Source organism: Macrosteles quadrilineatus, unplaced genomic scaffold (genome assembly GCF_028750875.1).
Source record: "Macrosteles quadrilineatus isolate MER2022 unplaced genomic scaffold, UCM_ALF_1.0 Scaffold_6__1_contigs__length_79288215, whole genome shotgun sequence".
Lineage (NCBI taxonomy): Eukaryota > Metazoa > Arthropoda > Insecta > Hemiptera > Cicadellidae > Macrosteles > Macrosteles quadrilineatus.
In genome coordinates, this window is record NW_026542599.1 from 23,653,229 (window position 1) to 23,667,171 (window position 13,943).

At 35.8% G+C, this 13,943-nt stretch overlaps 2 protein-coding genes across 2 annotated transcripts in view; both read right to left on the bottom strand.

Annotated features, from left to right (window-relative positions):
- Nucleotides 1-558: 558 nt before the first annotated feature.
- Nucleotides 559-2,647, bottom strand: LOC128997107 (uncharacterized). Its single transcript, XM_054422685.1, has 2 exons — nucleotides 2,431-2,647; nucleotides 559-1,558 (listed from the first exon to the last, which is right to left on the bottom strand). The coding sequence occupies exon 2, from the start codon at nucleotides 1,538-1,540 to the stop codon at nucleotides 668-670; it is 873 nt and encodes a 290-aa protein (XP_054278660.1). The 5' UTR covers nucleotides 1,541-1,558; nucleotides 2,431-2,647; the 3' UTR covers nucleotides 559-667.
- A 2,356-nt stretch (nucleotides 2,648-5,003) lies between these two features.
- Nucleotides 5,004-13,943, bottom strand: part of LOC128997390 (cytosolic carboxypeptidase 1-like) — an 88,674-nt gene continuing 79,734 nt past the window's right edge. Inside the window, exons 21-25 of the mRNA XM_054423026.1 lie at nucleotides 10,222-10,309; nucleotides 9,096-9,260; nucleotides 8,458-8,634; nucleotides 7,226-7,350; nucleotides 5,004-5,169 (exon numbers count right to left, since the gene is read on the bottom strand). Coding sequence (XP_054279001.1) covers nucleotides 5,070-5,169; nucleotides 7,226-7,350; nucleotides 8,458-8,634; nucleotides 9,096-9,260; nucleotides 10,222-10,309 — 655 coding nt within the window. The 3' untranslated portion in view covers nucleotides 5,004-5,069. The remainder of the gene's footprint in view (nucleotides 5,170-7,225; nucleotides 7,351-8,457; nucleotides 8,635-9,095; nucleotides 9,261-10,221; nucleotides 10,310-13,943) is intronic.

Consider the following 13,943-nt stretch of genomic DNA (forward strand, 5'->3'; position numbering starts at 1 on the left):
CTAGTCAAAAAAGGTCTCTCACACGGAAAAAAAATTCTGGAATTACAGAATTGGGAAAACTCCCAAAAAGCTATAACCAATACAATGGCCATCAAGAGTAACATAACCACACTTTCTTTCACTTACAAGTTACAATCATCAATAAAGCCGTGTTTACACACAGCCAGTAGGAAGGCACGTTACCTGCCCCTAGTGTATTTCAAATTACCTGAGACAGGTAACGTGCCTGCAACTGGCTTTGAGTAAAGGGACCTTAGTAACTTAAACTAAACTGCTTGATTCTATCAACTGACATGTGCTGTAATATGGTCGTCAAATGAAGTTTGATTTAGGTTGGCCATTTTTAGTGGGAGATCATTTTTGGTGTCATCAACGGTTTTGTGTCTTCCAGGAAACAGCAGTGTAGATTAGGATTCAAACCCTTTCTCTGTCAGGGTTAGTGTTCAATTCATGATGAGTTCACCCGTCTGTGGTAGAATTGGTGAGAGAGGAGAGGTCTACCTAAATTAAAGGTTCAGGTGGTTTCCTTTGTGGACATCATATAAATCAAAGAGAAATACACAGGGCTCAAAAGTTTACCTTAGGATCTTAAAGGTTAAGCAAAGGAAGTTTATAATATTAAAACTAAACTATAATAATATGTTTGACATTTTACACATACATTTTGTTATCTGTCAACAGAATCTTTATCTCTCGCATCAAAGTAAGAACACACATCAGCTTGGTCAATAAGAGTCATTAGGCTTGGTAACAATGCATTCTCAATCACCGGAAGTACTTTTGCGACAAAATGTCCATAAAGTAAAGTTTTTAGTTTCTGATACAATCCTTCAGTGCCACTCAACCCCTCCACTGTTAATGACATAGACTTATCAGATATACAATTGAAGTTGACCCGTTTAACGCTACAATCACTGTTGTCATAGCTCGTCGACAACTCTATCACAAGTTGAAAAGCGTTGTTGGTGAAAGTGAACGAACATCCTCCTAGGTACGATGAATCCTCACTGTAAAAGTCATAGCTTTCCTTCAACACTTGAAACTGAAGTTTCTGTACGATAACTATCTTCGTGTCTGTATCCTCGGATATAAAAGCGTTCCCGACTCTCTTCAAGGAGTCTAACCGCGACACATATGCATTTCTTCCAAACACCTTGTGTTCGGTTTCATTGTTGCTGTCTTCGAAATAAGTTAAATTCAGGTATTCGTCTGTTAGAGAGAGTGTTTTTTTATCTTCCAAGGTCACAAGCAAGGAGAGTTTTCTAAATATTTTGTCCATCGCTCGATTTAACGTTTTAGTCAAAGGAAACACTCGGTCCACAGTTAGCATCTCACTGGTGTCCAAGTTGCGCTCGCTGCTGTCACTGTCAAAGTTGCTGAGGCGGCTGTCGGATATGTCAACTTTCCTGTCGATGTCGCAAGATCTTTTTGCAGATGAGAGATCCTTGGAGGAGTATTTCAAGTGGGGATTTCTGATTATGACAAGCCCCAGGTATATTGCTAAATATCCCAAAACAGGCCATTTCACATACTCCAGCATTATCTGTCTTTCTTGTCACTGTAATACAATTTACAATTGTAAATACACAGCTAGCTTCAAATAAGTAAAATAATATTAATACAGGATCAAATTATATTGGTGATTGATATTAAAAATAGTTTAAATACCTGCTATTAGGAAATGCATTCCATTGTAGAAGCAACTAGTTTCAGTCCTATGTAGGGCACATCAGGCGGCAAAGAGCATTTGAATTATCTTCACATGAAGATTGTCAAATTTAAAACACACAAAAGTAATCAATAAAAAAAATAGACACACACGATGTGCATGGTACATTTAGTAACTGAGTAAACGAATGATGCTAACCCGGCAGAGTTGAGTACAGAACATAACAAAATACTTCTTATGTGTACCGTGTTTTAAATGTTACAATCTTCATAAAAAAAGTCCTTGACTGATGATGGCTCCATGTATTGCCTAATAACAGATATTTAAACCAATTTTAATATTATTTGGCAATCCAGAGGTTAACATTTACTATCTACATCATACATTGTATTCTTTTAACGAAATATAATTTTTTTAAGTATATTACATGCATTGTGTATGGTAAATGGTATCTTGGACTTAGTTTCTCGATTTAATAAACAATGGATTTGAAATTATAAATAACAAAACAATTAATTCAACAGCTGTGAATAACTTTTAACATTATTAGTGCAGTCCACATGTTTAAACATTACCAGGTTATAAGTTCCATTTATTTCAATGTTAAGCAATAGCGGGAATTCCCATCATCAGCACTCAACGTGTTAAATAGATTCTAGATATATTTAGATCTACTGTATCTATTATTAGTTACACTGTTAACAAGTTCTTGCAAATTAAAATATGTATTAACAATTAATTGTGCACAGTGAGTGACTTACCATTAGCTTTTCTTTTTTTGTTTTCTTCTAAAACATCTGCAAAATATTATTCGACTGATAACAATATTTTTTATCGTTTGCTTCATCTATTGCTACCGACTACCCGTCTAGTTGAAAACTTATTGTTTTAAGAAACAATTTCTTAACAGCATCAATGACCCAACTTGTTTAACAATAACTAACGACTTTTACAAATCAGATTAGTAACATCTTATCATCGCTGCATCTGGTGACAAGTGATGAGCTAATATGTTATGTTGCATGGCTTGAACTGAGTAATATTCTTTGGTAATAAACCTCCTAATCAACATTGAGATTTATCAACACAGCATACCCTGACATAAATTGGAACTTTTTTTGGAAAAAATCTACGTTTTGTGTTGTTAGAAGAAAGTATGGTCAAAACTCATAAGACTCATAAAACACAATACAGTATACAGAATTTCCTTTTTTTCTCCATGAATTATAACTATGGGATTAAATAAACACAAAACAGGTTTTGAGGATAAAAAGTCAAACTTGTGAAAAAAGGAATTTATTTCAATACTGATAAGTCTATATTCTATGAGCAAATAACAAGCGGATAGTCACAACCTTATTGTTTCTAAGTAAATGAAAATAATCCAAATTTATTTTACAATATATTGTATATTTTAGTTTATTAAAAATAACTAAAACCATTGTTAGTATAACGAATTGGACATACTATTGTTTTCAAGAAGCATAAGTAAACAAGTTATATTATAAATTTTAAATGTACTTTAAAATTGTAAAAGACATGTTACTTAATTATTATAAAATTGTTACCGGGTTTATGAACAAATAGGCTACAAAGATAAATACAATAAATCGTTAAAAATATCAAAATACAGAAATTCTATACCTAAATGGCAGTTATGCAATTATGGATATATTTTGATTTGTAAAAAAAACTTCTATTCTTTTGTCCATATCACTTAATTTTGATATGGTAATTTCAAACATTTGTGACAATTGCTGTTTTTTATAATGTTAAAATTAGCTAATTGTTTCAAGGTAGGTAGTTACCGTGAAAAGTTATTTTAGCACTTTATGCACAAAAATTAAATCTTTGACAGGTAAAACATTTTGTCTTGAGATGTGGTGGTTACATTAATACTGATGACAGTAAGTGTATTTTCTACCCTGTACAGTTAAAGTGATCAATGTAAAAATTCTCAGAACCTTTGCAGAAACATAAATTAAAAAGCATCACTCCTAAAGAATGCAGCAAATTAATAAATTATTTATACATACAAAAATCCACGTTAAATATCACAAAGGACATGACAAACAAAAACTCTTGCAGCTAAAAACACCTTATAAGAAAGTGCTTATAAATAAATTACTTTACTTTGGATAAATTTGTTTACTTAGCACGAAGGAATTTTCGCACAATGCTTGCCATTTAGGCTCTTCCTTGCGATTGTATAAAACTTTATAGTTTGATGGACATCGATGGGGATGTAACATTCGGTATTCTACATGTCTCTAACAATCCGGCCCAATAAATGATTACTGGATATTATTAACCGTCGAATTGAAACACACGTAAAAAATACCTTCAAGAATCAACATTAAGTTTTAAACGACTCTGCTATTTTACAGTGAGACCAACTTCAATCCAACAACAAAATACTGAGTAATTTCAATGCATTTATGGTAATTATAGTAATTTAAAGGTATTCCTTAGCTAAGATTGAGCCCATTACAAATAAGCTGAAACCAAGCTGTGAAACGTAACTTCTTGTAATGTAAGTTAATCCTACTCTTTCCTTAGCCACATAAACAATTCAGCATAGCAAATTTTTTTTAGAGAAAAAGTATTTTTTCTTTATTTTTCTCAATAGAAAATGTTAATTGAATGTTACTTCGCTAGTGCTAACTTAAAGGTTAGGGTCTCAGACTTTGCTGTTAGAATAACAAGTTGAACTTTCAGAACATTGACAAGAAAATTTGGAGAGTTGGACCAATTCATTTTAAGTGTTTAGGGTTTTCTCTCATAAAATGCTTATTTGAAAATATCAAAACAAAATAAGGCAAACAGCATAATTAGGCATAAGCCAATCAGCTAAGAGATCAACAATTCAACTAGACGTAGGAACCACAGCAAACCTTCCACTAGTGATTCCTTTGTTCGAGTATCCAACTCGGAACGGAATAAAATTGAGTAGCGAACGATGACATTGAGTAGTTACAGTCACAATTTAGAGATTTGACCTAAAATGTACAATTGTGTGCTACACTTAATTTATACCACATACAAACAAAATACCAGTATATGGTACAATACAAACAATCCATGGTTAAAACATTTCTATCACGATAGAGTAAAGAGACCAAACATCTAGATTATTTTAGATTCAGTCTAATTTTAAACATATGAAGCGTAAAGTAACCACAATTTTCAAAACCAAGCCAACCATAATAAACTCAATCTAGAACAAAATTAAATTTATTCACACATTAATTTTTATCATTCCAAAATCAAAGGCTGAAATATGAACACAGTTTTTGAGATTAAAAACACAGATTTGTCTAACTTGACATTGAAAACACATAGCTCTACAAATGCAAAAAAGCTTAAAACAATTGACAGCGTGGAAATGTCCAAAGTTAGATTAGGAGACTTCGTCCTCATCGTTGCTCTCAGAACTAGAGTCGGAGTTTTCACCAGCTTCAGGCAGAGAAATCTGACTGGCCTCCGTCCCTAAGGACAACCTGTAACATGTTTTAATGTTGCAACATAATCTTGCTTGTTAATATTTTATAATTTTACAGGCTAAAATTCACTAATTCTTTTTATGAACTGAATTGTTAGAGTGGCGAGCGGAATTAACATTAGAACAATTCTCCACAACCATCGATTTTGCTATTTTGTGCAAACACCTCAAAATTGATAAAATAAAACGATTCCTTACCCAACCACAGTTGCTGGTATGACGATTAGTTTTGTTCCTTAGAACTTTATCAGGTAATTTTGTATGCAACCACATCATCAATGTATTAATACATTGTGGCATAGCAATAGATCATTTGAAAAAAAGCTGTTTCCGTCACAATAATTGAAACTTATCATGTTTGTAAATAGTTTAAATGGAATACAAGTTTATAAAACTGATTAAAGCTGTAAAGGCTGGCCAGCACAGTCTATCACTGCCACTGACTAAATAAAACTGACTGAATCATGATGTTTCTTCTTCTCTCCAGTGCCACCTGTCTTTCAGTTTGTTTGCTCTTCTTATTTTATGCTTCTTTGATTTGTAACTTTTCAATATATCAAATATAATATTTGACTAAAAAGAAGTCTGATCATTTACATGGGTCGAATATTTTAGATTTGTAAATAGTAAATTCTTCTTTAACATCAAGCTTAAAACCTTTTGGTAACACTTCAACCATTACCAAATAAGTTCTTATCCATCAAGGTTCTGTTCTTATCAATAGGTGTAGAGTTGTGTGATTCCGATATTAACACTGGATAACTGGATAAATCCAGTTATAATTCGGCATAACTGGATAATGATGGATAGTAGTGATCTTTTAGGTATTTTACTATTGCGATTTTGAAAATTTTTTAAAGAATCTATTGGCATACGACAATTTATTAATATATTAATTATGTGGTTGCATACAAAACGACCTGATGAAGTTCTCAGGAACGAAACTAGTCGTCATACCAACAACTGTGGTTAGATAAGGTAAATATTTTATTTTGTCAATAATATATTCCAACCAAAGGTCACAATGAATAATACCTCAAAACTGCTGTTAGATCTCATTAAATGTACGTATTCAGATTAACGGATGAGTGGGAGATGATTTCAATCTCTCACACTACGCTTACGACATAACATCCTAATCGACAAAATTTTTACCAACTTCTTTCATGGTCTGCCACATTTTTTTCCACAGAGTAGTAAGGTACAGAGGAAACATTCAATGGTGCACTTAATTAGTGTCTAGCACTAGTGCTGGATTCTAGGGCAAAGTCCAACACTGCCCCTCTCGCCCTCATGTACTACAATGCTCACGGTGGAGGAAGATCCTGTGCCCTAGGAATTTTCGGGGATGCGGAATACTACCCTCCGGAAAGGAAAACCACCCCCCAGGTGAAACGTGACGTCACGAAATCTGTAAACTAACCAATATCCTAGCCATGTCCGCGACTGGAATACTACCCCCCTAGCAAAATGTGATGCTATGTAATTGTAATTTTTAATCGATTAATTCCGTTAGATAACAGAAAAGGCATGTGGGGAATATCATTTAGAATTTTGAAATGTTACAGCAAGTTTGGTTGGTTAGGTTAGTTTAGTTTAAAACAGTATGACAACAAAACTTGAGTGTCTGTGACTGGAAAACTACCCCCTCGATCTCTGAAATCAGCATGACGTAGGAACCTGCTTGGGGGGTAGTTGTCCGGGGGGCAGTCTTCCGATGACCCTAATTTTCGCACAATGCTCGCCATTCGTGCTCTTTCTTGCTTGTCATAAGTAGAGCTTATAGATTTTCGGCACAACATACCACAGCTAAAAGCGCATGGTCGTTTCATTAGCAAGTTTTCTCTGTACTAGTATGAATACTATCTGTGGCACTCTCTGTGGTAGTATTCAAGACCCAATACTTCAACAACATACCAAATAAATAAGAAAAAAATTATAAATTGATGTCAATAGCAAATCGCTCAACTAATTTTGAGTGTATAGTAAACTATTGCTTCTCATATGGTTTTATTGATAAATTTTGATTGTATTTGTATTTTCTCTTTACTCACGTAGTGTCTACACTCGAGTTCTGAGCAGACTGTTGTCTCCAGCTGGTTTCTTCTCTCAGACTTGCTATAGCTCCACACAAACTGCTGCCAACCTCCTTCAGATGAGAGGTGTTCAGGTGGTTACCCTGTGAAATTCATTTACATTTTTCAGATTAAAATTGGGTTTTTGTCAGATACAACAAAACTTTCGTTACAGTGCTCGCCCACTAAACAAAATGAATCTAATCCAGCGAAGAGGCTGTGATTTTTATAGTAAAATCAATATTTCAATATTACTGGTTACTTACTAGGCTTAAATCAACAATGTCTAAATAGACAGCAGTCAGTCAGTAACACAGCTGTAAAAATCATGTCTACAAAACAGACGATTTCAGAATAGTTAGGTATAACCTTTGACTATTTAGACAACAAGAAATTTCATTCCAGTGTTTAATCAAAATCGTCCTAGTTGATATGAGCCACCGGCATATTGTGTTGATGTAAGCTACTGACTTATGTCAAATACACCAACTTTTTTACCAAGTCAATGTGATGGAACGACCGATTGTGAGCTATAGCAACTGTTGTGACCCATCAACTATGTGAGTAACAAAAAATAATAAAGATATATAAAATAGAACTTTAGATACAGTACTAGCACATTCCTCGACTGCCTCACACAACTATGTTAGCTGCTGGTCCATATGGATGTAACGTCTACTACAGTATTCAATCAAGGCCCCACTAAAAAACAGGCCATGCTGCAGCGCAACACTACGTCAAAGTGGTGGATAATTGTACAAAAATCTTGCCGTTAAAAAGAATCTGACAAACAGCAAGCTTATTTACCTAAAAAATATAGGATATGGCAGTGAATCTATCCACAAGTATGACGTCAAGGATCCTGCATACTGGCCTATTTTACTAGTGGGGCCTTGATCCAATAGTCAATGGTTCAAAAAAGAATATCATAAAAATTATTGTATGAAAAGAATTACAAAGAATTACATGAATTTAGAAAGTTAGTTGATTGCTTTTGAGATTTAGTAGTTCTATTTTTACAGCACATCACAGTGAAGCATGCTTTCATGTCATACAAAACCCATACACTTGTTGCTTCTACATCATCGGCTATCTTCCAACAGAAAACACTCCAAGTTTATTGTATTTGTAGAACAGTGTGAATACTGCAAACTCTATCCTACAGTTATGGTAATGTTACGGATAGTTAAGAGTTTTGAATGTTTACGAACCTTGTAAATGCCGATGTCCCATCCGCAGAAGCTGCATTCCATGGTATAGCTGCGTTTGACTCCAAACTCGCGCCACACCGAGACCCGAGCAGTCGCCTCCTTGTGCCTCTCAAAACCAAACTTGCACAGAGGAAGGGAGAATCCAGCACAGTAGTTCTGCATTATGTTTGGCAGAACCTGCAAAACACAGCTCCAGAGGATTATGAAGGAAACTTTTACTCTTCTTAATGTTTGAAGTTAATGTACCGATATGTAAATCCATTGGCTAAACATATTCCCTCATAGATTCATCATCTTCATGAATCTGCTGAGGTCAGATTTTGTATGATTCTAACCTGGGAATATGTTCTGTATAGTGGGTTACAGTTCTAGTTCATCAATAGTCAAAAGTTCTACAGGACAAACAACACTCTCATACCAATAACGACTATGACTTATTTAATTTAAGATATCTTGGCTATCAAATTCATTTCATTGACAGTTTTAGTGTCAAGTAGTCTCACAGATGCTAAATTACCTGGTAGAACTCAATTTTATGTAAAATTTTAAGTATTATTCAGTGAATAATACTTACATAATACTGATTGCAGACATTGTTTGAGAACGTGAATAGATTCACAATGAATAGTAAAACTCACCAGATAGTCTAGGGGCTGATCAGGCTTGGCCCTGTCCTGATATAACCACGACTCCTGGTTGCTGCAGCCGTAGAGGAACACATTCTTACGCCTCGAGTGGCCGTGGATGTCACAGAACACGTACGGAACTTTCTTCAGGACTTTTACACTGTAATCTATCAGGCCCTGAAAACAGTTCCAGATTTGGTGTTGTAGTATAGTGGATTTCAACAATACTTTTTAGTTTTACTAGCTACCAGTTTGGATATTTATATTTCTTTGTCAAAAAGTAACTACGCATATTATCAAAGCCAAAGGAGGATAATGAACAAATTTTGTTTGCAACACCATATATATAATCCTTGTCCTAATTAAAAACAACAAACGTCTTCTATCAATTAGGCCCAAATGTTTTCATGAGTAGTTGCCAGAAACATTTTCTATAATTGAAATGTAATAAAAACAATTAACAACTTTAGCGGGTCTTTTATTACATTTGTCATAATTATTTTACCTCTAACCAGAGGCAGTCTTAGGTAGTGCGGGGTCCTGTGCAAACATTCAGAGCTGGGCCCCCTTTACTACTTCAAAGTTCTCCCCCCCCCCCCCCCACCAATCACCATTAATTATTGTTGCTAATGCTCTTAGGATTATAGATTTCCGAGATAAATGCAGCATCCATTATCATCTTTCACAATTGCAGCAACAATGGTAATGATGATGATGATGATGGTAATGATTTTTACAATTTGCATGGACTCCCATGAGTAATGCAATAATCTTGATCATGCTCATTCAGTGTTTTCAATTTTTTACTTGATACAATAACAGAAAATTAGAAGAAGCAGTGATTATTGGAGATTATTCAGATACAAAATTTGCAAATACTTTTAATTGGTATTTTTTTGTGTGTTTAAGTCCTAAGCGTGGGGCCCCCAGAGGTGAGGGGCCCGCACCTTTGGCACATGCCTAAGGCCTACATCCTCATCAACAGAGTTCAGCTTAGTTATTTCATCAATTGATCAATAGCCCTGCCGATAAAATATTATAGCAAAACTAAGTTTTTCTAGTATTATGCGAAATGACAGAAAGATATTATCTCTTATATTATTGAAACTGTAGCATGCAGCCCTCATATTAAGCTTACCTTGGTGTGGTATATGACAGGGTGCAGCACTGGACTAGGGTTACTCCATCTGCGGTTCAAATCTTCATTGGTCAGTCCACAGCGATGGCTGCAAACAAAACTGATTTTAAGCTAATCAAACTTAAAAGGTGTTCGAGATTTACTAGAGACAAATCAATCACGCTGAGACTTCTACGCAATTTGAGTGCGTTTAACATGACCTATAAATAATAAAAATAAAGAAGAATTGTACCTATACATTAAGAACATCCAAGAAAAAGATATTTAGACTGAGAAAACAGTTTCCTAGAGTCATGAAATGAAATATTTGCACACTAAAACAACCTCAGGGAATAACGTAAGAATATTTTAAATGTTTTATGAAGAGATCTGCATTGTAAGAAAAATAAAGGGTACCTATTCAAAATGTAGGACAACATTTTTCAAATAAAGAGCTGCCATTTTAAAACGAATAAAAATACTCAAATTCTGATGCCATCAGCATGTTTGTGTATTTACAAGAGATTTATAATCATATATAATTTAACATATGTGTATTAAAGATTTGTAAGATTCGAACCAGTGAACCTCTGGTTTTTGTACATCTTGCATTTAAACATTTAAATATATTTACGCTATTCCTTGAGGTTTGTTTAGTGAGGGAAATTCGATTCCATCATTGTAGGACCAACTTTTTGTCTAAAATCAATAGTGGACACCTTACGAGATTCGCCATGTATATTCAGCTATAACAAAAATGAATTAATCTTGTGTTAAAAACGGTACACCCTAATCAGAATCACACCTTATAATGAACCTTGAAGAACACGCTAAACTCTATTCCGGAACCTTTTTACACATTACGTCAAGCTAGGCCTAGAGGGCCCCAACACATTCCATTGGTGATTGGTGAGATTCGAACCCGGTACCTCGAGAATCCAATCCCCACACCCTATCTCTAAACCAGCTCGTTCCCCAACCGTTTAAGCTGTAGAACTAACACCCTACAGCAAAACTGAGGACATTTTCAACACTATTCATCCACGACAGATTTGGGAGAACATTGCCAGAGGATGGACCGCAGACTGTGGCATCCGTTGATTAGTGGCAGATGGGTAAGATATTGTGTCCGCGTACAGCCACTGTTGGAGGAATATGAAACACGTGAGTCATCAGCATTACGATGTGCGGGAGATGCGAGAACATCCGTCATACGTCGCCCAGGTGCCTACAACAGCCTAGGACACCGGATGTAGGCACTCGCACTGTAGCAGACGCTGCTAACCTGCTTGTCATAGTCTCGCCGGGTCCGTAGAGTTGCGCTCACAGAATGTGACCAAGGATAGTTGTGTAAAATTAATTAGTCTACATGTCTGAATGAGAACGCTATAATTCCTCGGTAAATCAGACAATGTCACAGAAACCAAATGTTTCATTCCAGAAAATATTGGAAATCTGGAACCATACTCGTGAACACTACCTAAAAAACCAGCAATACGGCAATGTCTACAAAAAACATTGTGTATAGTTATGTTTGTCATAAGCTAGGCCTACTCTTTCTGTCTAAACAACGGACCGGTGGCGCAAACCGCAGCGAATCTAAAAGGCTTGTTTTAGAAGCTCCGACCATAGACAATGGAATAAACCGACGAAGTCTTCATAACCAGAACGTGTTCCTCAATAGATTGGGGGCACAGTAATTATTGCAAGAATAATTCCCGTAGTGACCCTAGGAAATTTACACGTCCTTTTCGAAGGTTTCTTTCAGGTGAAAAACATTTATTTCAGAACAGTTGAAAAAAAAATCTAAAAGAGGCATCCTTTGTGAGTTTTGCATAACTCGTGAACTATCAAAACAATCTTCCTTGGACTTTTGGGAAAAAAAGCCCCATATTTGTTCAGGTTCAGAGTAGTACCTTTAGGGGCAATGACTGGTCATTCACATGTTTTCGAAGCAATGTACCGGACACTGATTAGTGTCATGGCGATGACAAGTTTGGGGTAGGGGAATACAAGACGAAGGGGAGGAGGGGAAAAGAAGAAGAATCAGTCGTGACCTGAGGCCGATAAATCATACGTGGGGGCAATTAAACGTCGGAGGCGGCGTCTTTGGCGGGAACCCTGAGGAATAACGCGGGTAATTACACGGCCAACACGGGACAACAACAAAACAACGACGCCACAGACTGCATGCAAACACAGAACCCAGCTGTTGTACCTTTTTGTAGTGCGATCTGCTAGGCAAAACACTAATATTTATGTACACTGAGTGTGAAATATTATCACTGATACCTGGACAAGTATGGTATCTTTTTCTTTGTTGTCCGTGAGATTAACAATCTCATTAACTATTACCAGCAAGTAAATACGCTTTTGAAGTGTCGCTTTCCTAATTATTTACGTTTTTCCAAACGCTATTCACGTGTGGCCTCATAGCTCTAATGTCAAAATGTTTTCTAAGTATTGTAAGAAACGATTACACAATGGTAAGAAATTTAGGCAAAACAGTGAATATATGTATGAGAAACCTAGGTCAAAAACGACAGTTTCTCATATGATAAACACAAGCGAAAAAGACAATTTATCTTATAGGAACTTAGCGCAACAAAGATGTCCTCTTTTCACTGCAATTGTGCATCTACATATGCCTAAACTGGTCATAGAACTTCTCAAAAATCCTGTCGAGTGAGTTGGGTGGTGGTGTGCAAGTTAGGAGAACCACCACATAACACGATACACACTTTACTTTCATCCCACGTTCTCTAGCAATCAAGCCCCACACTGCAAAGTGATACTTGATTATTCCATGAAATGGAAACTAATAACATATCTTCCCCTTCCTTACAACAACCTGGGGTTCACTAGTTCGCGTACACAAGACACACAAAGAGTCCACGAAGTGTCAAAAATAAACAAGATAGGCCTACTACTATAGCAGCTAAAGCTGCACAAAAATTCGCCACAGATAATCAAAATAAGGTAATGCTAGAGGTAGCTCGACATAGTGATACAAAGGTAGGCCTCTCGACGTTGAGGAGAGTACTGTAGTCGTAAATTAAACAACGATGTACTAAAGTAAATCGATAATGTGTTGAATTAGACAAAATAATTTTGAAGCTAAACAAAGAGGTATTAAACACGACATTTACAAAAGGTATACTTCATTAGAGACAAAGAAAACAGATTTGGAAAAAGAACCCCTATAACGACACCCTGGTAAAAATTTCTTTTAAAATATATAAATTGCATAATGTATAGCTTCAAGCATGTAAACTTTTTGCACAAACTTAACAATATTCTTAACTGTATTCAAAAGGTCTTAAACCCCACATTAGACGGATATTTCAGCCAGGTAGAAAAGGTTGACATGTTAAAGTACAGACTCGGGCTTACGCGAATCAGTCTCCGGGGCAGACTCAACTGGTCCCGTGAGCCAGGTACCCTACTTCTACTGGTCCCAGTCTCAAGTAAGGTCTCTTAATCCGCACTTCCACTGGTCCCGTCGGCAGCCCCTTTGTAATTTGTCTAACAGGATTACGGCTAGTGTCTGTATAGCTATCAATGCCCATTCATCAGTAGGAGGAAGGGGCCTGAGGTGCTTCGTTGTCTCTAAAAACACATGTTTGGAGAGTGTTTGATAGATTTAGATAGTGTTACCAGTAACATTAAAAAGTACAGCATTAATGTTTATATACTTTCAAGTGTCTAAATGGTGATTCAGCGAATGAGTATCAGTAATATGG

Bases quoted from the DNA above. Each gene is read 5' to 3' on its own strand.
- LOC128997107 (XM_054422685.1), bottom strand. From the start codon at position 1,540: ATGCTGGAGTATGTGAAATGGCCTGTTTTGGGATATTTAGCAATATAC.